Genomic DNA, 24,121 nt, shown 5'->3' on the forward strand with positions numbered 1-24,121 from the left:
ACCTACTCCCTACCCTTACTAACGTCTGCACACATCATAGTCCACAGAGACTCCTGTCTGACCCAGGGGCATTTTGTATGTCCCTCACGATTTCCATTGTCACCCCCACCCTTCTGCAGCACCCATGCACTGTTCTGTTTTTGGTGTGCCACCCCAATATTTTAAGTAGAGGTGGGAATCACCATACATCCCACGATACGATATTATTGCAATTTTTTAAAATATTTTGCGATATTCCGATTCTGTACATAAAGGTAAACTTTATCAATATTCATTTTCTCTAATATCAAAGTCTCACACTCAGTCTTTCTCTCTGTATTACAGTCTAGTCCAACTTAACTGAACGCAACCATCTGGTACAATTATAGCTATTCTGAACTATGCAGTTTATGAAAACTATGCAGCCCCTTCAGCAACTGAGGAATTTGAAATTAAATTAAAACAAAATATAATTTTGCATTAAATAAAAAAGTTTTACACTTAATTAAAATAAAACATGTCTTAAATTAAAATAAGTAAACTGTCATGTTTATTGCTGACAAAAAAAAGTTAAACACATTTGGACAGTGAAGGAATGTCAGGATTCTTGCTCAGAAAAAGGATCAACATGCTCTGAAGTCAGAGCACAAAAACCTTTTTGTAACAAAATATCGATTTCTGCTGTCCCTGTATCCATACATTATTAGCAAACAAAATATCACCATACTACACAGTATCCATTTTTTCCCCCACCCCTAATTTTAAGTGGCCCCCATATGGCCACCCCTATGAAAAAATTCTGGATACGCCCCTGGTCTGGCCTGTCCATCACCATGGTAACCAAGAAGGGACTCAGATCCAATCCCTGTTGTAATACAACCATCATATATGTCCTGCAACTCTCTCTACTCTTCTCCGTCAGCACCGTCAAAGCAAACATAGCATCTGTTGTGTATTTGACTTTTTCTTTAAAAAATAAATTATAGATGAAACTACGACAGCATAGCAGACACTTAAAATTAACTCCGGTAATTCACACGTTTGTGGAAATTAAAAAAAAGGTAAGAGTCAATAATATAATAACAACATCCTTATCAAAATCACTGGAAACTACTTTTACTTGGATTATTATTTATTTATTTATAGTTTTAGTCGTTTTGTGTCAGAGCATTCTTACTATATTTTACTGAATGCTGAATATGATGAGCGTCATCATCGTCATCATCATCATCAGAACGATAATCTTCCTCATACCATGACGCCTACCCACACCATATCCGACTCCTCCCCGCCCGGAGCCTGTTGTAAAGATGGCGTCCATCATGGAGGGGCCGCTCAGCAAGTGGACCAACGTCATGAAAGGCTGGCAGTATCGCTGGTTTGTTCTGGACTACAATGCCGGCCTGCTGTCGTACTACACGGTACGTTCATCTCGGCTGTGATTGTCAGCATGTCTTGCTCAGGAGGTTAGACTGTGGAAGTTGTGGCTGGTCGTCAGCAGAAGTGCGAGAAGGGCCTTGTGTTTGTCAGGAGTTGGGAGTCTCAGCTGGCAAAGCGAGGCGAGTCTCTGTTGGTGACGGATGCGTACGTTGACCAATAGCAGAGGCTTTCGAATGCTAATTGACCAATCGGGTGATAGCATTTTTTGCCCATGCTTCCGCAATTGCGGCTAGCTAGCACAGCTACACGCTAAAACCCTACAGTATTCATGTAGAGATAGTTATGGGTCGTTTAAACTGTCAGGGGAAATGAAGAAAGAGAAATGTGTGTGCATACGTGAGAGGCGACCTTTGTTCTGATAGTTAACCAAGCGAACAGCGTTCACTAGTTTCCTTAAAGCCATAAAGCTACACCGCAAAGGTAGAGAGTGGCTGCTGGTTAGTTAACCTCACCGGGTGTGTGAGCAGTATATAATGTGGACTGTAAACCAGGCAAAAGTTACAATCGGGGAAACAAGCTGTAGGGAAGAGCAAGTGGCGTCCATTCCTCTGACAAAGTAAAAAAGAAATCAATGTACTTGTTTCCATGGAGAGCGATTGACACTGTTATTCTGAAGGGATGAACACAGTAACCTGAGCTGTCAGTTAACCGTGACTGCAGTTAGTGTGCTGAATTATAGTCGTCACCGTGGTAGGATGAGGTGTGAGAAGAAATCTGCCAACAGGATCTCAAATAATCCTGATTGGCGGTCCAACATTGTATTGATGGCATGTGTGTTATGTCTTGTAGGTCTTTTATCAGTTTGTTGATTCTCTGTCCAATATATCCGCTACAGTTGTTATCAGGAGTCTACACACAACTCATTTCTTTAAGAACTTTAAAATACAAGAACTTTGAATATATCTAGGATTTTCTAATCCACACTGGGCCAAAACCACACATAGTGGCTTGAATATATACATACAACCCGACTATTATTTGGTTAGATGTTTCTTGGTGAGTTGCACCTTGACCAGACACTTTTGGTAACCATCAATAAGCTTCTGTTCAGTTGGTACAGTGTTCTTAGGTTTGAAAGCTTGACCTTTAGTCCTACAAAAATAAATCTGTAATAGTGGCAAAAATAATGACCATTGCATCCAAACAGCTCAATTCTTTTTCTTCATTCGATCATAAAACGTTTCTCAAGAAGCCATTTGATTTGTCCATGTGGGCCACTGACAATTTCAGTTGAGCTTGAAGGTGTCGACTTCTTGGTCAGCGCTTTTACACTTCATGGCTTGAATCTTCATGGTTCTTGAACATCCTGAGCAAGCGTCACTCATCTGAGGGTGACAGGGTCTTCTTCCGTACGTTAGTGAAGTGCTGACAGAGCCGAATAATTTGTATTTATATAGTTTTTTAAAATGATGATCTTGGAATCTGCAGTTGTCTACAAATGGCTCAAGTGATTTTCAGAGCTTTCTTCTTAGGTCTTCATTGAGTTTCTCAGACTTTGCCATTGTTCTGAATGTCGGTTCATCCAGTTAGTGTCAAAAAAATTTTTTTTTTATCCTGGCAAAGACAAATCTCCAGTTTAGTGTATCGTGATCACGCAGGAGAAGTTAACAGGATTTATCAGACACACACTGTAGAACCTTCAGCCCAACTTATTCCAAGATCAGAGTGTGTGTGTATTTGACATTCATGCGCAGGATGAGTGTTTGTACTGGCTTTGATTTAGCGCTTTTATACTCTGAGCACTTTTTGCAACATGCCTCATTCACAAGCACACGATTTTTTTCTCTGCTTTTTCTACTGCAGTGCTTTCTGTCTAACATTCACACAGATTTATGCTCTGATGGATATATCGGAGAGCAACTCGGGGTTAGTGTCTTGCCCGAGGGTGTTTGGCACGCAGACTGGAGCAGTCAGATCAATTAGCAAATGACCTGCACTCCCTCCTGAGCTACAGACACCTCTACTTCTGCCTGTATTTGCATCCCTGTTATGCACATGTCCAAATTTATTCTGAGCGTTATTCATTTCAACAAAAAGTAAGAAACTTTTTTAAAGTAAAAATATGGTTAACATGAATTATTAAGCCACGACATCAGTCACATTTTAGGAGAAATCGTCTCTATTTTCTTATAATAAGACTTTTGGAACTTCTGGACTTTTGAAAGTTGTTGGAATTATTGAAATTTCCGAACATAAACATGTAAAAATGTGCTTGCATTTAAATGCACGTCATGTTCTCATACTTTAAATGTTTTGATCCCTGACTCTGTTTTATTGATTCACAGTCAAAAGACAAGATGATGCGAGGATCCAGAAGAGGCTGCGTACGACTCAGGGTGAGAGCCTCAAACCCTTCCTCTTCATGATAGTTTTCCTTAAATGTATCCTGTGCATCCTTGCTTACCTGCTTTACCTTTGTTTCTGGACGTGCGTGTGGTTATCTGACATGATTTGGTTTAACGGCGGTCTCTGTTTGTTGACGTAGTTTGACGAGTTTCACATAAATCTGCTGCTACGTTCCAGTAAAGCATTCCTCCTTCTCTGAGTACTTTCAGTTTTGGCTGCTGTCCACTAGATAGCAGCAGTTGTCATACTTGTGTTTGTTTCTTCTTCATAACAAGAGAGCCTTGAAAGAATGAGCTTTCTTTTTATAATTGTGAATGTCTAAAGACATGAAGGATAAAAAGCAGAACTATATCTGTTGACCAATATTGACAGGATTTGTTCTTCCTTCTCTGAGAGGTTAATTATTATGTTGATGCTTTCAGCTCCCGGGGTTAAAAGAAAGTGTCTAGTTGCTGTTTGCTCATTGTGCTAGTTGAAAGTAAACCTGTTTGTTCTTGGTTTGTGAATTCACTGTATGTTCTAACAGGAGTGGGATCAAAGGTTGAGTTGAAGTAAACTTTGCACACTAGAGACGAGGGAGGAGATTGTTGATGTCTGGCCTTGTTATCCTTATCTACGTAGCCATTTTATACACGTTTAACCTTTAGACTTCCTGGAAGCTGCACATCAACATATTAAGTTTCTTGTGTTTTCAGTTGGCTGGTTGACTTAAAAAAAAAGTTGATTATTTTAAAAATAAGCACTCGCTATTTTAGCCAGGTAGGACCGAAAAGAGGAAGTATCTTCTGAAACTATCTGTACAGAGGATCCAGTTTCATGCACTCGTATGTATTCACGCAGTAATGGCAAATGAGATTGTTCAGGGTTTAATCTGATAGTTTTCTACAAACTCTTAATGAGTCGCTCTGCTTTGACCTGTCTTAAATAACAGCAAAGTCATATCCTCCAATGTAGCGTTATACTGGTTCCAGTGCATTTTCCTTCAATTGAATATTCAGTGGTTTTGCAATGAAAGTCAACATTATTCTATGATAATGAAAGAGCAGTCAACATACATGATGTCGTTTGTTTTAAACATTTTAATCAGACAGGATGTCGGAGAGTGCGTCCCCATCCTGAACTGTGCTAATGCTATCAACACATGACTGGGTTGCATTATCCTGATTGATTATTTGGTCAATACCCTCTCACTCAATCGCCGGTGCTATTTTTATAAAGAGAAGCACCACGTCAGTAGTTCACTACCTCTGAAAAAACGCCCGGTCCAAGCCCAGTGGTGACTGCAGTTTAGTACATTTACGTCATTAAATTAATTAAACCCTTGTCAACAAAGTCATTGTTGTGGCTGCGTGTTATTAACCCTTGAGCAACACAACCAACATGTTATTAAATCTAAAAACTGTCAGACAGCCTCTCTGACTCGGCTGGATGTTGTGTCCAGTTTTGTGTTTACTGATGTTTACTACACTTTCATACAGTACGTTTATATATTTGGTTTAACACTAACTATTAGGGATGCAACGATACCAATTTTTTCAAACCGATACGATACCGATACTTGGATCTGAGTACTTGCCGATACAGAGTACAAAAACCGATACTTCTAACACACACACACACACACACAAATACAATTAATTGGAAGACAGGTTTTATTTTATTCTCTGCCGATAAAAAATAAAATCTTAATAAAAATGACCATAAAAAAATTTCAAGTGAAAAATAAGCACTTCTATTAAATTATTGCAGAGTCTCCACATTGTAATTTAACAAAATGTCACTGAACTACTGGCACTGTCTCGAGCTTTCAGAATAATAAATAAACACTTCTGTTTGGAATAAAATAAATACAAATTAGGTTTGCGAATAAATTAAACGTTTAAATAATTGCAGAGTGTCCATATTGTAAATAAACAAAATAATTATTATTATATAAATAATAAAATATAAAAAATTATAAAATAAATAATAAATAAAATAATAATTGGCCCCCTAGTGGCCAAAATAAAAAACTACAACAGAAATGACAAGCCACCCTCTGATTAATGAAATAAGTTGGTATCGGTTCATGGTATCGGTTAACTTTTACGAGTATGAGTACACACACATTTTACAGTATCGGCCCCGATACCAGTATCAGTGCGTCCCTAGTAACTATATGAAGGTGGAGTTTTCCATGTCTACATAATTCACTGGCCACTTCATTAGTTACACCTTGCTGATTCAGCAGGGTGCAGGTAACAGTGCTCAGAGATTTTAATTCAATACAGGTTTATTTATATAGCGCCAAATCACAACAATGGTTACCTAAAGGCTCTTTATACAGCGGGGTAAAGAGTTTGCAGTATTTGGGAGAAAAGCCCAACAGTCAGAAGAAAAGAAAAAGGACAACATGGGAGACAAGATAGAAGACACATGTTCAGGATATGCTGCAGTGGTATATGAACATCTGTCGATGCATTAGTGGAAATCCTGTTCAAGTCTAAAGAACAACAAGTCAGCATTCATTCTGAGAGTGAAGCTAATATGACACTGTAAGATATAATAGGGTCTTATCTTTGTATGGGAGGAAACTTAAATTTAACTGAGAACCAATAAAGAAAAGTGAGTGTGGGAGAAATATGGTCTCTGTTTCTTGTGCCTGTCAGCACTCTGGCTACAGCACTTTGGACTCACCAAAGGCTTCTGTAGGATATTTTAGAACAACCTGATAAAAATGAATTATAGCAGCTACTGCTGAAGAAATGAATGCACCAACTAGTTTTTCAGCATCACTGAGATGGCTTTTTTAATTTCAGAGATATTTTACTGTTGAAGAAAGCAATGCTACATGTTTGTTTAATATACACGTTCAAGGATCTGATCACAAATGACTCCATGATTTTATACACTGTTACTGGAGGATAAGTATCTCATTAGGCAACATGTTTTTATGATTTTTACAGCCAAATATAGTCTGAATAACTCTACTGCTCTCTTTTAGTGGCTTAGTGGTGTAAATACAGCTGCATTAAAAGTGTGTGGGACGTTAGCCTGTTAGTAAATCGATCGTCTTTGACGTAGTAGCATTAATGTGTGATAAAACCTCTGTTGATTGGCTTGCAGGGATTCTAACGAACATGTTGTGTAAGAAATTATTGAAGTCGGTTTGGAGAGGTTGGTTTTAATATCAGCAGTTACTAAAGTCGCTGTATTTAATGCGTATGTCTGTGCTATGGATGTAAACGTTTCTTTCTTTAATGGTTAAAAAAAATTATTTGTAAATATATTAATTAATTACTCGTTTAAGTTGAAGGAATATTCAGCTCAGCAGAGCTCTGACTGTTTGTTAGCCTGCCCACATTAATGCCAAGAAACCTGTTCTTATTTTCTTTAATCGGTGATAAATGTTGAGATCACCTAGTTCATGAAGAGCTTTTTTTATAGACCAACAAATGATTGGTTTCCAGGCCAAATGAAGATTTGCTCGCAAACTTCCAACTACTTCGAGCAGCACATTTGAGTTATGCCAGAGAAGTTGTTGCCTTCGTTTTTTAGAGGAACATCAGCGTCTAAGGTCGTCCACAGTGAGGCTGGAACTGTATTAAGAGATAATCGACCTCTATGGAAATCAGGTTTTGGTAGCTGTTCTGCACTGAGTTGCTGTATGAAGAGAGCACTTCTCTAAATTATTTAGACCACTTTCAGAAAAACATCTTGTCTACTGAAATTGTTTTCCTAGTGCTGTGTAGTCCATTATTAGAATATTAAATGTTTAATAATAAATGTGTAGAATAGGGCTGCCACAAACGATTATTTTGATAGTCGACTAGTCACTGATTATTTTTGTGATTAGTTGACTAATCAGATCATCATCCATTGGACTAAAACATACAGCTTATTGCACCAGCAGCATCTGCTCTTATATAACTATCATTAGCTTACAGCTTTAAGTGTTTAAGGTATGTGGTAACTAAAAATAAAGACAAGATGATAGTTTGTTAAATTTTAATGAAATTTGCAGATTGTTTCGGTGAAGTTTAATAAACTCCTTGCTATCTAAAATATAACAGGACACCGGAGTAAATTCTCGAGCATCTCACACTTCTGATAATCAGCTGTCTGCTTGACATTTATTCAGCTGTGTAAAAACTATAACTTTAATCTCAGCCAAACCGATTTACTCAGGAACAAATAAAATACTAAAAAAGCCAAACAATAACATTTTTAAGTTATCTAAGTGACTTATATATCATGTTTAACCTGAGTAGCGAAAGACGGCGGTGGGTTTGAAAACGATTTGCCGGGAGTCCGGTGTTCTCACGGCTCTAGTGAGCCTAGCCCCCGGCTAGCTATCGAGCTAGTGGCTAACAGACGTCTCCGAAAACGTCAGAGCGCTTTTGAAAATATGTGGTGGCTTGATAAACTGAGCAGATATTTGAGGTTTACACAGCTACATTCTCGCCTGAAAATATGTTAAACGTTTATTTTGTGACCCAGAAAGAATAATAAGAGTAATATTAAAACTAACTAGCTGCCGCCATTGTTGGAAACTGAGCTGGGCTGCGCTATGAATTCTGGGACACAGCTTCTTCTTCTTCGGGGTTTAACAGCAGCTGGCATCCTTGTACATGCAGTGCTGCCATCTTCTGTTTCAGTCCGTTATTACACTCTTAAATCCTACTACTTATTCCTGCGTCTTTTGTGATCTTACAAAGCTTCAAACGACGCGTCGACTATTAAATCAGTCGTCGACGATTTTGATAGTCGACGTAATCGTGACTAGTCGACTAATCGTGGCAGCCCTAGTGTAGAAGTGTAATATTACAGAGGGAAAACTGTGAGTGGGCTTATGTACACTTTGAGTGAAGATACTCAAGTCTAACGGTGAATTAAATGCAGTGTTGAGGCTGCAACCTTTAGCACCTACATCAGGGGTGGGCGACTCCAGGCCTCGAGGGCCGGTGTCCTGCAGGTTTTAGATGTGTCCTTGATCCAACACAGCTGATTTAAATGGCTAAATGACCTCCTCAACATGTCTTCCTGGTAATGAACTAATCATTTGTGTCAGGTGTGCTGACCCAGGTTGAGATCTAAAACCTGCAGGACACCGGCCGTGAGGCCTGGAGTTCATCACCCCTAAATCTACATGAATGTTCACCCATTTTAATGATCTTATTTTAACTGAGAAATCAAAAAAAAGAGGAGGTGTGGAGCGCCTGGTGTGGTCTCTGCTGCAGCCCATCTCTTTCACAGTTTGACGATCAGAGACACTCTCCTAAATACTTTTTACCCATTTTCTATTTTTCAGACCATTCTCGGTAAACTCTGTAGATGGATGTGTGGGAAAGTCCCAGCAGATTCAGCTATTTCAGCTTCTGAAATACTCAGACAACATCTGGCAACAACAATTGTGACACATTCAAAGTCGTTTAAATCCTCTTTCATTTTGATGCTCGGTTTGAACTTCAGCAGGCTGTCTTCATCATATCTAAACGATCAAATGCTTTGAGCTGCTCTTGGCAATTACAGGTGTACCTAATAAAGTGGCTGGTGCATGCAATGCACTTTTGCTGCACTTAGGGTTGCAGGTATGATCTGTCACATTTGATAAGGGCTGGCTGTCTGTATCCATTTCATTATTTCCAGACACGTGCATACAAATATGAATCTCTTGTCAGTGACCTGTTTTTTAACTATTTAGTTTTTAATATAAGACAAATTATTATTAATTTACCTGTAATATTACAGGTTTACACCACATCACAAGATACTGTACAATCCAGAAGCCCTCAGAACAGAGACGTGTCCCTGAAAGTCAGTTCAAAGCAGTGGCACAGACTAAAAATGTCAAAAACAGAGTTTTTCAGGGGTCAACAAACAGATTTTACAGCTGTTTTCTCCCCTTACAGAGATTTGCTGTGTAAGTAACCTCTGAGTCACACGCCCTGTTTCTGTTGCTAGGAGCTAATGCCCCAGCCAGCCAGCAGGCCGTTCCTCTGCAGTTCCTTTTTTTTTCCCTTTTTGGCTGCTGCTCCCTGGTGTACTTTTTCTCTCTCTCCACCCTTCCCTGCCTTTCTCCTCCTTCACTCTCCCAAATCCCACCTCCTCCCCTCCCTTCTTCTCTACCATGTTCCAAAAGACTGCACTCATTTTTGTGTGTCTGCGAGAGAGAGAGAGAGAGAGAGAGAGACGGTGATTTACTTTATTTTTTGAGGAAAAAGATGTCGAGGCAACAGGAAATTGAGCTTTTCTAGAGAAGAGGGTGAGCTGCTGAGAATGACTGGGGTTAATTAATAAATGAGAGCCAGTTGGGGACATGTTGAGGGCATGAAGATCGAAATGGAAAGTGGAGTATGACGTGTCCCTGTCTGACTGCCTGCTTTTCCCATTCTCTCTCCCCCCTCCTCTCTTTCTGTTTGCCCAGGGAGCTGTGATCGGCATCGATGACGAGGACGACAGCACATTCACCATCACTGTGGACCAGAAGACTTTCCATTTCCAAGGTGAGGCGTCCCCCCGGTTCATTCTGCTCTCTTACAGCCCCCCTCTTCTCCTCTATGTAGTCATCGCAGCCAATCGTCCTCTGTGAATGCTTTGCATTCAGCCATGCTGTCCATTTGCTCTCTCGCTCCCTCTCTCTCCCCTTCCTGCCTTTTAACGTCTTGGATTGGTTTGCTCTGCTGCCAGCAGACACGCACACACTGGCATCGACACAATCTCAAAGCATGCTGCAAGCGTCTGAGCTGCTTCTCTCTTCCTCTTCGAGCTCTGAAGTTGGACTGGCATATTTCGGTAAACAAGATTTGTTCCACTGTGAGCTAAACAGATTCCTTTGGAACAGAAGAAGCAATTAAGACTTCTTTTTTCCCTTCAGCCCTCTCCACTGCAGCTGAAGAGGAAGATTGCTGTTTATGTGTCTCTGCAGTTGAGCCACTGGGAATAATAAGGGAATACTGCTGAGCTCAGGTCTCTTCTTGCTGCTGTTCGCCTTTCGCTGCACCGCTGCTGCCGTCGCTCGCTTTCTAACAGCCGGTCGCTCCGTAGGGACAGGATTGGCTCCCACCTACAGCATCGCCCCCCTCCCTCGTCCTGTCAGCCCCTTCCTCCTTTTGACAGCGACCCATCCTGTTCACTACACCGCAGACACCTTTTTTCCCCTGTCACTCCGCCAGGTCTTTAACTAACCTCCTCTAACTTTGGTTCATTTCCGCCCTTCCATTTGTCCATTTGTGTCTGTTTCGCCACCACCAAAACCCCGCACACTTCACCACCAGCATTCCCCTTTCACCTCCTTCCTTGAGGGTCACCAGCCACAGTCCATGGGCCCCCCGCCCTTCTCACCTCCTCCATGCCCTCTCCTATGTCTGTGTTCCGAAGCTGTATGCTGTGGTTCTACAAACGCAAGGGTAAGGAGAAAACCACGACGTCAGCATGCATGCCAGCCCGGGGCGATAGGATCGCAAGGAGGCGTCGTCCGTTTGTCTTCTGGGATGTGCGGTCAGGGTGGAGCAGCGCGCTCCGCGGTGCGTGGTAGAAAGGGTTTGCAGTCGAGGTTCAAGGACAGTTCAGACTACGACTGTTTAGTCACTGTCCGCGATGAGGCAACATTAAGGAGACGTTCGTTTGCACAGTCCTCAGATGTTTGCACAAACTCGCTGTGTTGTTTTAGAAAGGGATGTTTGTGTTGCTGGTGTTGCTGGTTCGCTGTGGAGACGTCGTTTTGTCTCCCTCGGGACAGAAACTCGCACACGGATGTATTCATCAGTGAGTAATGGTTCAAATATCATTGTCTTTATTTAATCTGGTGCTTTTCTGCAGCTGATGTTTGTCAGTTAAGATGCATTTATTTATATTTACATTGCATTTATTTTTATCTGAGTTCACTGAGTGTGAGCAGGAGATGCAAATTCTATTCTAATGAGAGCAAATCAATCATCAGTCAAAGAGGGAAATTTCAGCGAGATACACGAAGGTTTCTGCTGTTCAAGTTATTAAACCCGTCGATTTGAAAGCAGCGAATCCTCCCACGGTCGTCTTTTTGTTTGAGTGAAAGCAATGAAAAGTTGACGTAAGACACATCTGCTTTCCAAATACCCAGCGGAGGACTGAAGTGTCTCATGTGTCTCCGCTGGCAGGACTCTGAACGTGAGATTCTGCATCAGCTGTTAGCTGAGATATCAAGAGGATGTCGGGCAGGACTCGTTTCTGTGTTGCTGTAAAACGATCCTGGAGTAAGAGTGTTATGCAGTCGGTCTCACAGGACTGGCAGCATCCTCTGAATGGGCCGGCGTGTGCGTTTCCTGCTCATGGATGGTGCACAGGTGTAAAGAAACAAGCGAGAAACTGAGAACTTGTATTTAGAGTGATGCTTTTCCTTTTATCCCTGCAGTAAAAACTGCTCCTTTCTGAGCTGCACGCTGCTTTCTGCTGCTGCACAGTCCACATTACAGGTTAAATTATAGTTCTGAGCTCACAGTCCACTGTGCTCGCCTGGAGTGCGGCTCTGCGCTCCTTCTATTTAGAGAAACATCCATTATTCATCAGCCTCTCTCCCCCGGCGGTGCATCATAGCTGCCTGAGAGCCCTTTTCCTCATTTCCCCTCTTTGCTCTTTGCTGGCCTTCTGTTATCTGCTAAAGCTATCCGTCGTCTTCTCTCTCCCAGTCGGGCAGCAAGTCCGGGATGAGAGACCTCTGTGTGTTCTCCGTGTTGTTCTGTCTCTCCTGGACCCGCCCTCACCTCAGCATCACCTGCACTGTCAGCTCTGTCCTTTTGTTTGTTCACAGCTTTATCTTCATTTCGACCTCTCTGTTATTTCAGGAATGAAACCGGTGTTTGTCAGGTTGAAAAGTCGCCAACACTTATCTTCTTCTAATCTTCATCAAATGAGCAAAGTACAAAGTGCTTTCCCACCAATCCACCTTCGATTAAGAAACCATTCAGAAGATTTCTGCACCACGCCGGGGGAGCTACAGGGTCAGAGCGTTGGCAGCTCGTAGTCTAGCATCAGCCTTCTTGCTCAAACATGTGACCAGACGTCTCATAGCATGTCTGACTTCTGAAAGAAGTGAATAATTAACACAGGAAAGGAGCAGCAGCATAACGAAGAAGTGCTGAGCGTCATAAACAGACGTCACTGACGGTTTAACGTGAAATCCTCGGGTTAAAAGTACAAAACTGTCTGGACGTGATATTTGTCTGAGCGTGTTGGTCGTAACTGCACCATCTGTCGTGAGTTTACGTGTCTGTGAATGGCATTGTTTACAGTTTAGGTGACCGTAACTTTGTTTATATACTCAGCTGGAGCGCTTTTCCGGTGTGCGGGACCGGACTCGTCAAGTCATTTCTTTTGTATAGTTGTTCATGTGGAGAGTATCCTGGTCTCCTTAAGGGACAACGTAAGCGTCGTTATTTTGGGTTCGGCACAAAATCCTTGCACATCCAGTTCTTTCGTTTTCCTAATTGTTAGATAAGGAAAAAAGGTTAAAACCACAAGAATCGAGCTTAAAAAGAGTGTGGAAACCACGCTGTGAGAGTTCTGACTTCACATGACTTAACTTAAAGTTGGCCACATCCCCGGAGAGTCATACACAACCATTCAGCAGCTGCTCGGTGCACGTGGGGAGGGATTCGTTGAAAAACACAGTTACAGTGATATAATGATGTTGTGCAATCAGCAGGATACTGTAAATAAGCTTGCAAAGATTTTCCTGCATTTTGAAAGGATAACAGGAGGGAAAAATAATGTGTGACGTCAAATTAATCAGATTATTTAATTCATCTATTTTCCTGTTTTCCCAACTTTTCACTTAGTCTCTCCTGTGCACGTCGGTCGATCCGTAGCAGGTACTTTAGCGTTCGTGAGACGAGCTGTATCCTGTGGAAAACTCTACCAACACGTCCCCTCCTTTGTAAATATGTTTTTCTAGTATCAGTATCAGTTCCTTTTGCTGGATGTGAGGTGATCTCCGCTGTGAGTGTGGAACTGTGCACCGCTGCTACATGTGTGGAAACTCGTCTTTATTTGGCAGCAGCGTTTGGGGATCTTATTTTTAGCCGTTAGATTTTGCAGTTATTTCTGTTCTGTGTGGGTAAGTTTGTGGGTTTTCATCTATATTTGCAGCGCTTGTGAGTGGCTGACCTGAAGCTCGCTGGTGTGAGGTGCGGTCCCTCCTGTTTGGGCCTCGCTGCCATTGCCCAGCTTTCAGTAACGGGTTTGGTCTGCACACTTTGCTGTGCTGTGACAGTAGCAGCTGAGCTGTCAGACTGTTTCGTTTATACAGGGTGGAAACGGCATCGTAAAACTTTAAGAGTGGGTTTAATGGCAGAATTGTGGACAAAGCATTTAACTTTCAGACTTTTATCCTTTTTGTTCGGTTAAATTTGACGATACTGCAAAACGGCACGACTGGAATCCCCAAATATTCTTAATTATCTTTATTTTATTTAAGGATATGAATTCAAACACTATAGATGCTGCTAACATTCACTGAAAACATTTGCATATTCAATTTTGTCTTTTTGTTTTGTTTTTTCCAAAATTTCTGGAAATTGTTGAGAAGGAGGTCGAGTCATTGTCTGAACGTCCTCCCCTCACATGCGTCTCACAGCAGGAGGCTGCTTGCATCAGCTGCTCCTGAGTAGAGCTGCAGGAGAAATGACACATGGCGCTCGCTCGCTCATTGTAAATTCACTGCACGATTACCTGCTCTTTTCTCACGTGGACACTAGGGCTGCCACAAACGATTATTTTGATAGTCGACTAGTCACCGATTATTTTTGCGATTAGTCGACTAATCAGATCATCATCTATTGAACGTAAAACGTACAGCTTATTGCACCAGCAGCATCTGCTCTTATATAACTATCATTAGCTTACAGCTTTAAGTGTTTAAGGTATGTGCTAACTAAAAATAAAGACAAGATGATAGTTTATTAAATTTTAATGAAATTTGCAGATTGTTTCAGTGAAGTTTAATAAACTCCTTGCTATCTAAAATATAACAGGACACCAGAGTATATTCTCGAGCATCTCACACTTCTGATAATCAGCTGTCTGCTTGATGTTTATTCAGCTGTGTAAAAACTATAACTTTAATCTCAGCCAAACAGATTTACTCAGGAACAAATAAAATACTAAAAAAAGCCAAACAATAACATTTTTAAGTTATCTAAGTGACTTATATATCATGTTTAACCTGAGTAGCGAAAGACGGCGGTGGGTTTGAAAACGATTAGCCGGGAGTCCGGTGTTCTCACGGCTCTAGTGAGCCTAGCCCCCGGCTAGCTATCGAGCTAGTGGCTAACAGACGCCTCCGAAAACGTCGGAGCGCTTTTGAAAATATGTGGTGTCTTGATAAACTGAGCAGATATTTGAGGTTTACACAGCTACATTCTCGCCTGAAAATATGTTAAACGTTTATTTTGTGACCCAGAAAGAATAATAAGAGTAATATTAAAACTAACTAGCTGCCGCCATTGTTGGAAACTGAGCTGGGCCGCGCTATGAATTCTGGGACACAGCTTCTTCTTCTTCGGGGTTTAACGGCAGCTGGCATCCTTGTACATGCAGTGCTGCCATCTTCTGTTTCAGTCCGTTATTACACTCTTAAATCCTACTACTTATTCCTGCGTCTTTTGTGATCTTACAAAGCTTCAAACGAGGCGTCGACTATTAAATCAGTCGTCGACGATTTTGATAGTCGACGTAATCGTGACTAGTCGACTAATCGTGGCAGCCCTAGTGGACACAAATGGGAATAACGCAGATATTGTACTGGGGAGCTTGCAGGTTAAAGATTGTTTAACGATGCGGGCTTTTGCGTGCTCCCTTTTCTGTGTCACGTGTTTAAATTCTACAAAACGTGATTGTTGGTGGAGTATTAACAAAATAGGTTCCTGTCAGGTGGATGAATAATGTGCTCACACCTCCTTGGCAAAGCAAATCACAGCTCCAGATGTGAATCACTAACTAGGACAAAGATTGGACTTGTGACACAGTTCCTGTGTTTGCTCGTGAGTAGAGCTGAACAACATTAGCTACAGCAGATCTGTTCCCCCGGAGAGTTGGAAAGCGAGAGGGCAGGAGGTGCTGTCTGAGTGGATTGGCCTGAGCCTCGGCTGCCGTTTAATGTCTTTAAAAGCTTTTCTGTTGTAGCGCTCCTTAGCCTGCTCATCTGCTGCTCTGTCTTGTTTCCAGCTCAATGAAAGATGACTCTTACACAGGATGGAGTTTAGGAGCTAATTCAAGGACATATTTAGTTCTTTGTTAACAGCTTTTGGAGATTGATTGGAGACTGTATTGATTACTGTCCTCACCTGGAACATTAGCTGCTTTTTCTGTCCGGTCTTTGCACCTGACCTTTTTCAGCAAATTTCTGCTTTTGTGTTTTAAGCCAGTTAACACTGGTGTTTTCTTTTTGTTGTTTTTAATGGTTCAAATGATTCATAGGTCAGTGTTTTGTCTGCATATAATAAACAACTTAGCAAGATCTAATTTTATTTTGCATCTTTATTTATAAAGGATGGATCTTTAGCAGAGTCTAGAAACAATGCTAAAGATGAGACATTTTGACAGGCACGAAAAACTGTATTTTTCCACCAACAAGGGGATTCCCAAAGAGGTTTGTGTGGAAACTTGGCATATCTCAGCATGGTGTGCAGTGTGTCCTTAAAAATAAATGAAGTGCAGGACTAAAAATGTGTCTGCAGCAGACGAACAGAAAGTGCTGTCCTTTAGAAACAGACAAACTCCAGCAAACACAGGACCTGAGACATGCATCTGACACATCTACTGTTTGCTGAAGTTTTTTTTTTTTCAAGTTTTATTGTCATATGCAAGTTAGCACAGGGTCAACATTGCAATGAAATGTGTTTGACGAGCAGCAGTCACTCAGCAGCATGATACAGTACAGAAAATATAATAAAATATAATAAAATAAAATATAAAAATATAAAAATAGTAAGGAGCAAAATATTAGAGAGACGTGGTAAAAGAGAAAAGATGACTAAATATATATGTATCTATAAATATAAATATATGTACACTAGTGATTAAATAAGAAAATCTTGAAAAGAAATATGACGGGAGGGCAGATGGGATATTGCACAGGAATGAGCAGCAGAAAATTACAGTATTGCACTTTTAAATATAAATATCAATAACAATAAAGTGAAGTGACCAGTGCAGATTAAACAGAGTACTTGTGAAGCTACAGGGTCGCTTCTGAGTGCTGTGTTGTGTGTGTTTAAGTGTTGTGGTTGAGGTGTCGTATGGCTTGGTGGTAAAAACTGTCTCTCTGTGGGTGTCAAGAAGACAATCTGAAGATGGCACAGAAACTGGACTAAAAATTGTTGGCGACAGGTCTTCTGGAGTCGTGAATCCAAATTTGTGTCTATAGCGATCTGTAATGGTAAAGGTATCGAGGGCTGCCAAAATTAATGGATCTGTCAGATTTGGATGCAGTAACAGCTGGAAAGCATCTGTTTGGCTGCAGCTCTATTTTTCAGCATGACAATGATCCCAAACACTCGCCCAGTGCAGTAAAAGCTCACCTGGATAGAAAAACATAGACTGGTCTCCTCAGAGCCGTGTGGGGTCACATTGACAGAGAAATCCACAAAAGGCAGCCCTCACCCAAAAGCTTGAATGTCCTGCAGAAATATTCCTATTGTATAAACTCTGTGTAGTTTTTTTGCCTTATATCCTGTAGTTCCATATATGTTTACACATTTCAATAGATTTCTGAACCTATTTCCCATTTTCTTAGCAAAAAGTAAACAGATTGGCTCAGACTTTGGCACAGTGCTGTACAGCTTTAGCACACATCCACTTCAGTTCATTCCATGTCTTGGCAGGAAAATGCAATATTACGTATGCCAGTGGCAGGAAAAAGCATCCAGGAGCCTTTTGCAGTGTGTGCTGCATGTGCCAGAGCCTGTTGTGGGTCACTGGTTAATGTCGCTGTCTTTGGTCTGAGGGTGCAGCCTCACTCTGCTCTGCTTCACACAAAGATGAGAATCAGTACTGTGACAGCACAGGAAAGCTGTAAGTCCTCATTTTTACAATTGCCATAAAAGTTGGTCACTTTTATGGTTTTGATTCAGCCATTACTGTCATGCAGACAAAGATTTTAAGTCTGTATGAGTTAAATATAGTTTTAATGTCTGTCTGTCAGACTCCTGCCTCATTGGGCATAATGAAGGTGGCATGGCAGGAGGCCCCGCCTCTCCCTGAGCCTGGTTCTTTCCTGTTAAAAGGGAGTTTTTCGTTCCCGCTGTCACTAAAGCTCTCGCTCAGCATCTGTCGTTGTGATTTGGCGCTGTATAAATAAAATTGAACTGAATTCACTTTCTAGGTCTCAAACGCCAATAAAACACCTTTTAAAAACACAAAGGAGAAAGAAACTGTGCACCTTTTGTTGTTGAGCAGTTTCATGTAGTTGCACACTTCCTTCTAAACTGTAAAACCTTTAGTGGGTGTAGTTCCTCTATGAAACCGCGCACCACGAGGTTAGTAGGTTCGGGCAAACCGGGTCACGATTTCCAGAGAGACGGAGTTTTGTTGTTATTTGTTTTTTTGGTACTGTGAGCACAAAGACCCATTTTAGTTCCATTATATTCAGTGGAAGGCTCAAACATGCATAAAGATTCATTCAAATTCAAAGAGGCTTTATTGACATTTATGTTAATGCAATTTAGACACAGACCTACAGGCTCTGATGAATACTCTGATTAGAAGGAAAGGTTTGACATTTTGTCGGCATCGGTACAGCTCTCATGTATGCCACAGGGAACAATTACCAGAATGAGAGAAATAAACCTGTAAACATGTTTTCACTGAAACTTTCTAGGTGAATATTCAGTGTCCTTCACTGCGTCACCAGTACTCATGTCATTTTAGTGCTGTCATTACTCTTTTCTTGAAATGGGCTACAGATGGAAAACGTGGCTCACTGGGTGTGTTTCTGTTTCTGTCCTCAGCCCGAGATGCAGACGAGCGGGAGAAGTGGATCCACGCCTTAGAGGGAACTATCCTCCGGCACACCCTCCAACTCCGGGTATGAAACCAAGCGCTTCTTTGGACGTGTGTCTTTGTGTCTAATCCGCTGCAGTTAACAGAGGAGTTGTTTGCTTTGTGGGTCCTCTGGTGTTTGCCTGCCATTTATACAAATTCCCGTCGCACAGTTCATATTTCACCTGAAGATGATCCTGGTTTAGATGAAGAGGTAAACGAGTTTGAAAATAATATCAGAGCTTTCACTGCAGTCTGTGTTTGCATAAACTCTACCCGAACACTCGTGATGGATTTTATCAGCACTTTAAGCTTTACGAGCTGAAAGATAATTCACGTCTGTATTAAAGGGAAAAATGCTGACATTTGCGTCATCGTAGGCCGAGGGTGTTTGGAAATAGTGGCCAGTCTGGACAGGTTTTAGGAGCAGGCTTTTAAGTTTAATGGAAAGTCCGCTCAGCTGCTGACCTGCTTGCTGCCATTTTTGTCCCACCGGCGTTTATATCTGTTTTTATGAGTGTAGAAATTGCTCCTCCTGCCCTGCAGTTGTTTCTCTGCTCGACCGCTTTTCCTGCTCTCCTCTCTCAAAACAAACCTTCCGCTACGCTCCCTCCCATCCTCATCCAGATACGCTTCTTCCTCCTTATCGCCTCTCTTCGTCCTCATAACCAAGCTTTGCTCTCCCCTCCCACCTTTCTCGTTCCGCTCGCCCTCCCTCTCTCCCTTTGGTGGCAAATCCGTTTGATGTGCGACGCGTGTGCCTGCGTGCTCGGTGCGGACACACGCATGCACGCGCACACTGCTGTCGAAGCGTCACATGACCCAGCTACCCAATCCGAGACGCGGTTGCTCAATCGGCCAAACATCTGCCTCGGCTGTCTCAGCCAATCGTCGTGGCTGTTAATGCTCGCGCCTCTCAGCGCTCGCTGTTGGTTTGTGTGTTTTGTCGTCGGCCTGTGCGAGAGGAAGTGTGGCTTTCCTGTCAGGGGAGGGTCCTGGATTAACTCGGCTCAGACCCAACGCTTAGCTGATAACTGCTGCTGAAGCCCCGCTAACAGTCTGGAGGCTGCTGGGGTTTACGTTGGCACACCGCAGTGGGGAGAAAAGGGAGGAAATTGTTTTGTTTGTCTGCGGTGCTGAAGGAGGAGGAGGAGGAATGTAACTTCAGCTGAGCTGGCGGTTTGTAGCTGTGGGGAAAACAGAGTGACGGAGGCAGAGAAAGCGAGTTTGCACTCTGCTAAATGGACTGAGAGATGTACTGGCTTATTGCAGCATGTCTATTGGAGCACAGCACCCAGTAAGTAACAGCACACAGACGCTGCACCAGAGCGAGGGACGAAGCGCGGCTGCAGCGCCACTGGGACAGCAGCGTTTTTAAAGTGGGTCACGCTGCGTGGAAAGACAAATAGACAGGGGAGGGAGGGGGGAGTGTTGTTTGTAAAGTCTGCTCTGTGGGTGTGGGGGGCGGGGTGGTTGTTTTTTTTCTTTCTTTTTTGCCTTAATTTAACTCTGGAGGCTAAAATGTGCCTGCTGCTGTGTCACAGGGATGGACAGTCTGTGCGCTGCAAACGAGTGGGAGTGGAAGTCTGGGAATATTTCCAGAACAGGGCAGAAGTGAGCACTACAGTGGCTGTTTATAAACCAACCACCTGCCTCTGACTTTCTGCTTCTAAAAAAGAAAGAAAAACACTTCCCCTGTGTCATGTGTGTTGTCAAAACAGGACGCATCATTTGCTCAGTGGTAACGGGGCAGCGGGCTGTTCTGCAGGTGGGGTCGGCTTTAAATACACGTGGAGGAAAGTAAAGTCACTGTTGTTTGAGTTTTCATACAGTGCAAAGTAAACGTCGAGGCTCAGGTGGTTCATCTCTACTTTACTGTGAAATTAGTTTCCTGTCGACATTTTCACTCTGACTTGTGTCGCTGGTATCATGATGCAATGCCTTACTGGAATAATACCCCACTTATATGTTTCCAGTGTAGCGAGTTATCCGGCAAGTTTCTTCAGGATTTGTGCCAGTCTGGGTGAAACCCCCCCAGAGACGCACAGTAACAGTCTTTTTTTCTTCTTTGTTTTCTCTTCTTTTCGCTCAGGCCTTCATGCAGACAGCTACATTTTCCCCTTTTAAGCTGAACAAGCACCTTTGATCCTTTTGAGGAAGTTTGCCCTCGTAGCTTCATGGCTGCTGAGTATATATGTTTTTCTGAAGCTTAAACTCGTCTGCGATCGGCGACCAGCTTTGTGTTGATGGCTTTTCTTCACTTTCCTATGAGCGCTCATTCGTTCGCAAGAAAACACACCTCAAACCCGCGACGCAGCTGGACTCTGCAACACGGCAGCTCCAAAGCAGCAGTGACGTCCACCACGGTTTGATAAGAGTTTGACTTTTGACAGTTGTTTCGTTTTGACAGAGCGCCTTTTCAGGTGTTGTTTTCCACGTAACTGCTGTAAACTGGTAAAGTGTGTTGACACACACACTGTTAGTCATCTCCTGAGTCCGCTGGCTTGACGTAGGGCGGGTGTTGTGTGTTCGCGAGCACTCTGTGTCCTTGCTGCTGACAGCCTCGGTGATTAAATGAGGGTGAATTATTTTTTTCCTGTTTTCCTGTCTTGTGGTTTTGTGTCACAGCTTACTGGATTGTTCTGGGTGCTTTGGTGGGTGAGCACAGACAGGCAGACAGATGCCTGGTCACGTCTGTTCTGCCAATAGTCTAGTAATTACCTTTTAATGGCTATTATGTAACAAAATGTTTGTGTGTGTGTGTGAAGTCTGGGGGAAGCTAACTGACAAACAATGAATTTGAGTGCACCTCAGCGTGTTACGTTCTGTCTGGAACCGAATGCTCTCCGGTCATGAGTCCTGATTTCAGTTTTGTTTCGGGGCCTGAAACGAGTTGGCCTCCATCAGGCAAGCAGACAGACCTGCTGGCCTTTCATGTAGACGAGCCTTCAAACAATAGTACTCATGTCTCCCTCACTACGCTACCTTGCTGGAAAATTCTCCTGAACTGTTGATGTTTCTCTCCACCGTTTTGTGTAACAGTTTATAAAGCCTACCTGAGCAGGAGGTGATGATACGAGAGGCTTTTTCCCCTTTATTTGTTTGTTTTTTGGTAAATGAACAGATAAATATGTGAATACACAGCTTGGATTTATGGACTGTGGTTTTGTGCTTTACTTTGAATATGCAAATACCTTTGGCAACACCTGCGTGGAGGACTGCACTGATGCTCAGCTGTGTTTCTTCCCTCGTCTTTAGGAGGCTGAGACGGGATTCGTTCCTAGTGTTCAAGACTTTGACAAGAAGCTAGCTGAAGCTGACGCCTACCTACAGATTCTGATTGATCAGTTAAAGGTAGGACGGAAATCCAGTGTGGTGCACACCACAGCGTGAGGTAGATATAGATGTTGTAGAGTTCAGTGGCTTCTCATCCTTTATTCATAGATTGAATCTGTGTCAGCGAGCATTTGCTTGCTCGTCTGAGTCGACTTTTCAGTAAAGCAGAAGTTCTTGTGAGTTAGATTTGTGGTGACAAACCAGATACTGTATTTAAAGAAAGTAGACACCGTCTCCAGCGTCTTAAGGAAACCACGTAACATGTCCTTCCTTAGACAAGCTCTCAGTAGTTTTCCACGGTGTCATCTGTACAGTCATCTGACAGTGGAATAGCTTTTATTCCATGTTTCTGTTTTTTAACCTTTCTTTCATCTCTTGTCCACACAGCTGTTTGATGAGAAGATCAAGGACTGCAAAGAGGATGAATCACGCAGAGTGAGTATCAGCAGCTCTGTCCTCGCGTCTCGCCTCTCCGGTCCAGCATCATTAGAGCCGCTGCTAACAAAGGAGCAGGGGGCGAATGGAAACCGATAGCTGTCGGTGTGTCGCAGATATTTCTGTTCCAAACTGGCCTAAAGCAGCAGTGATTTCAGAAGTGATGCTCTTATTTCAAAAGCTAAAGTTCAGTCCCCTCGATATTTATTTATCAGCCATGAAGAATAAAAATTAATCCTTCAAGGAGTAACCGTTGAAGCGCTTTCCTTAACTGAGTGGTTTCAGCTTTATTTCAGGCCTGTTAGAGTCCAAAACGACTGGATGTGCATTAGAAGTCTCTGCCTATCTGTTGGAAAACCCCAGAAACTCTAATAGTCATCAAACCACATCTTTATTTATGAATGCTGAGGTGTCAGAACTCCTTAATGGTTCAGGGGACGTCATCAGACGTCGTCTTTATGGGGGAAAGATGCTTGAAGAAGATCAGTAGTCCTGACAAAGGACCCGTCTGTTCTCCAGCGTTGCTTTAAGCTTAACCAAAACTTACCACCACCTCTACTCACGCCATACGTTGCCCTCAGCTTGGACCGAGCTGCTGGCGACTGCGAGGCTAATCGATTCAGTTTTTTAGTTTGTGGTTTATTTTCTCAGTCACTTAACGGGCTAATGGACAATTTAAGAAGTACATGATGTAAAAAAGGGAGTATTGTTCAAACTACAATCTTCCTTTTTCTGTAGCTCCTCTCAGGCCCGCTCAGTTCTCCGAGCAGATCTGCTAATGTTTGAAGATTAGAGGTGGAAACGTTTAACCTTCAGTGCGTCTCACTAGCCTCTGAGGTTATATGTCCACTTCCTCTTTGAGTTTAACACCAGCTTTTGGTCACTTTACCTTGTTGCTTGTGCCGATTGCATCAAACCTTTCACAGCCCGAGCTGAAGCCAGTCAGGCGTCAGTATTTCTGCTCTTTAACCTCATTTTTACTTCTTTCTGTTCTTTCGACAGAAAATTGAACATTTGAAGGAGACTACTTGTGTAAGTCAGAGAATGAGCACATTTTCCTTCCTGTTGGGTTTAAAGTCACTTCCTTCCTAATTAATTGCTCTGTAATTTTTCCCTTTCAGAGTATGGTAGAGTCCATCAAGCACTGTATTGTACTGCTGCAGATTGCCAAGGTAAGCACAGCACGAGTCCGCTCTCTGCAGTCTGCCATTTCTTCATAACCATTGTTCTTGTGAAACCACATGAGTGTGCACTGTGTTACCTCGCATCCCTGGGGTAGTTCCCTGCTTACACTTGCTATCTGGGTCGGTGGTTGGTGAGGGTGTTGCCCAGTGTTCGTTTCATCACATGTTCTGTTCAGCAGGAAGTGGAGCAATCGTTTCTGCTTTGTTAGCCGTTTGATAAGGAAAACAAAAAACACACGTGGATGATCTCATGCCGTAGTGCAATCCTGTCGTTTTTACTACTGAAAGAAGTGGCAAGTCTGGATTTGACCGTGTGATGAAAGGATCGCTGTATGTGGCAACTTGGGGAAAGTTTTGGAGCTTAGCGTGAGAGGCCCGGGCCTCGTTTGCACCGCAGATGCTCGCGA

General features: G+C 42.5%; 1 protein-coding gene and 1 long non-coding RNA gene across 2 annotated transcripts in view; both read left to right on the plus strand.

Annotated features, from left to right (window-relative positions):
• Positions 1-1,252: 1,252 nt before the first annotated feature.
• The window catches only part of osbpl9 (oxysterol binding protein-like 9), a 46,785-nt gene continuing 23,916 nt past the window's right edge, over positions 1,253-24,121 (plus strand). Inside the window, exons 1-8 of the mRNA XM_085151286.1 lie at positions 1,253-1,400; positions 3,705-3,755; positions 10,172-10,250; positions 18,729-18,805; positions 22,018-22,113; positions 22,483-22,530; positions 23,533-23,562; positions 23,652-23,702. Of these exons, the coding sequence (XP_085007412.1) occupies positions 1,290-1,400; positions 3,705-3,755; positions 10,172-10,250; positions 18,729-18,805; positions 22,018-22,113; positions 22,483-22,530; positions 23,533-23,562; positions 23,652-23,702 (543 nt within the window). The 5' untranslated portion in view covers positions 1,253-1,289. The remainder of the gene's footprint in view (positions 1,401-3,704; positions 3,756-10,171; positions 10,251-18,728; positions 18,806-22,017; positions 22,114-22,482; positions 22,531-23,532; positions 23,563-23,651; positions 23,703-24,121) is intronic.
• On the plus strand, positions 11,518-16,432 carry LOC146490649 (uncharacterized). The gene is made up of 2 exons (XR_014872354.1): positions 11,518-14,269; positions 14,312-16,432. It is a non-coding gene; the product is annotated as an uncharacterized LOC146490649 (long non-coding RNA).

This window comes from Neolamprologus multifasciatus, chromosome 23 (genome assembly GCF_963576455.1).
Source record: "Neolamprologus multifasciatus chromosome 23, fNeoMul1.2, whole genome shotgun sequence".
In the NCBI taxonomy this organism is placed as follows: Eukaryota; Metazoa; Chordata; class Actinopteri; order Cichliformes; family Cichlidae; genus Neolamprologus; species Neolamprologus multifasciatus.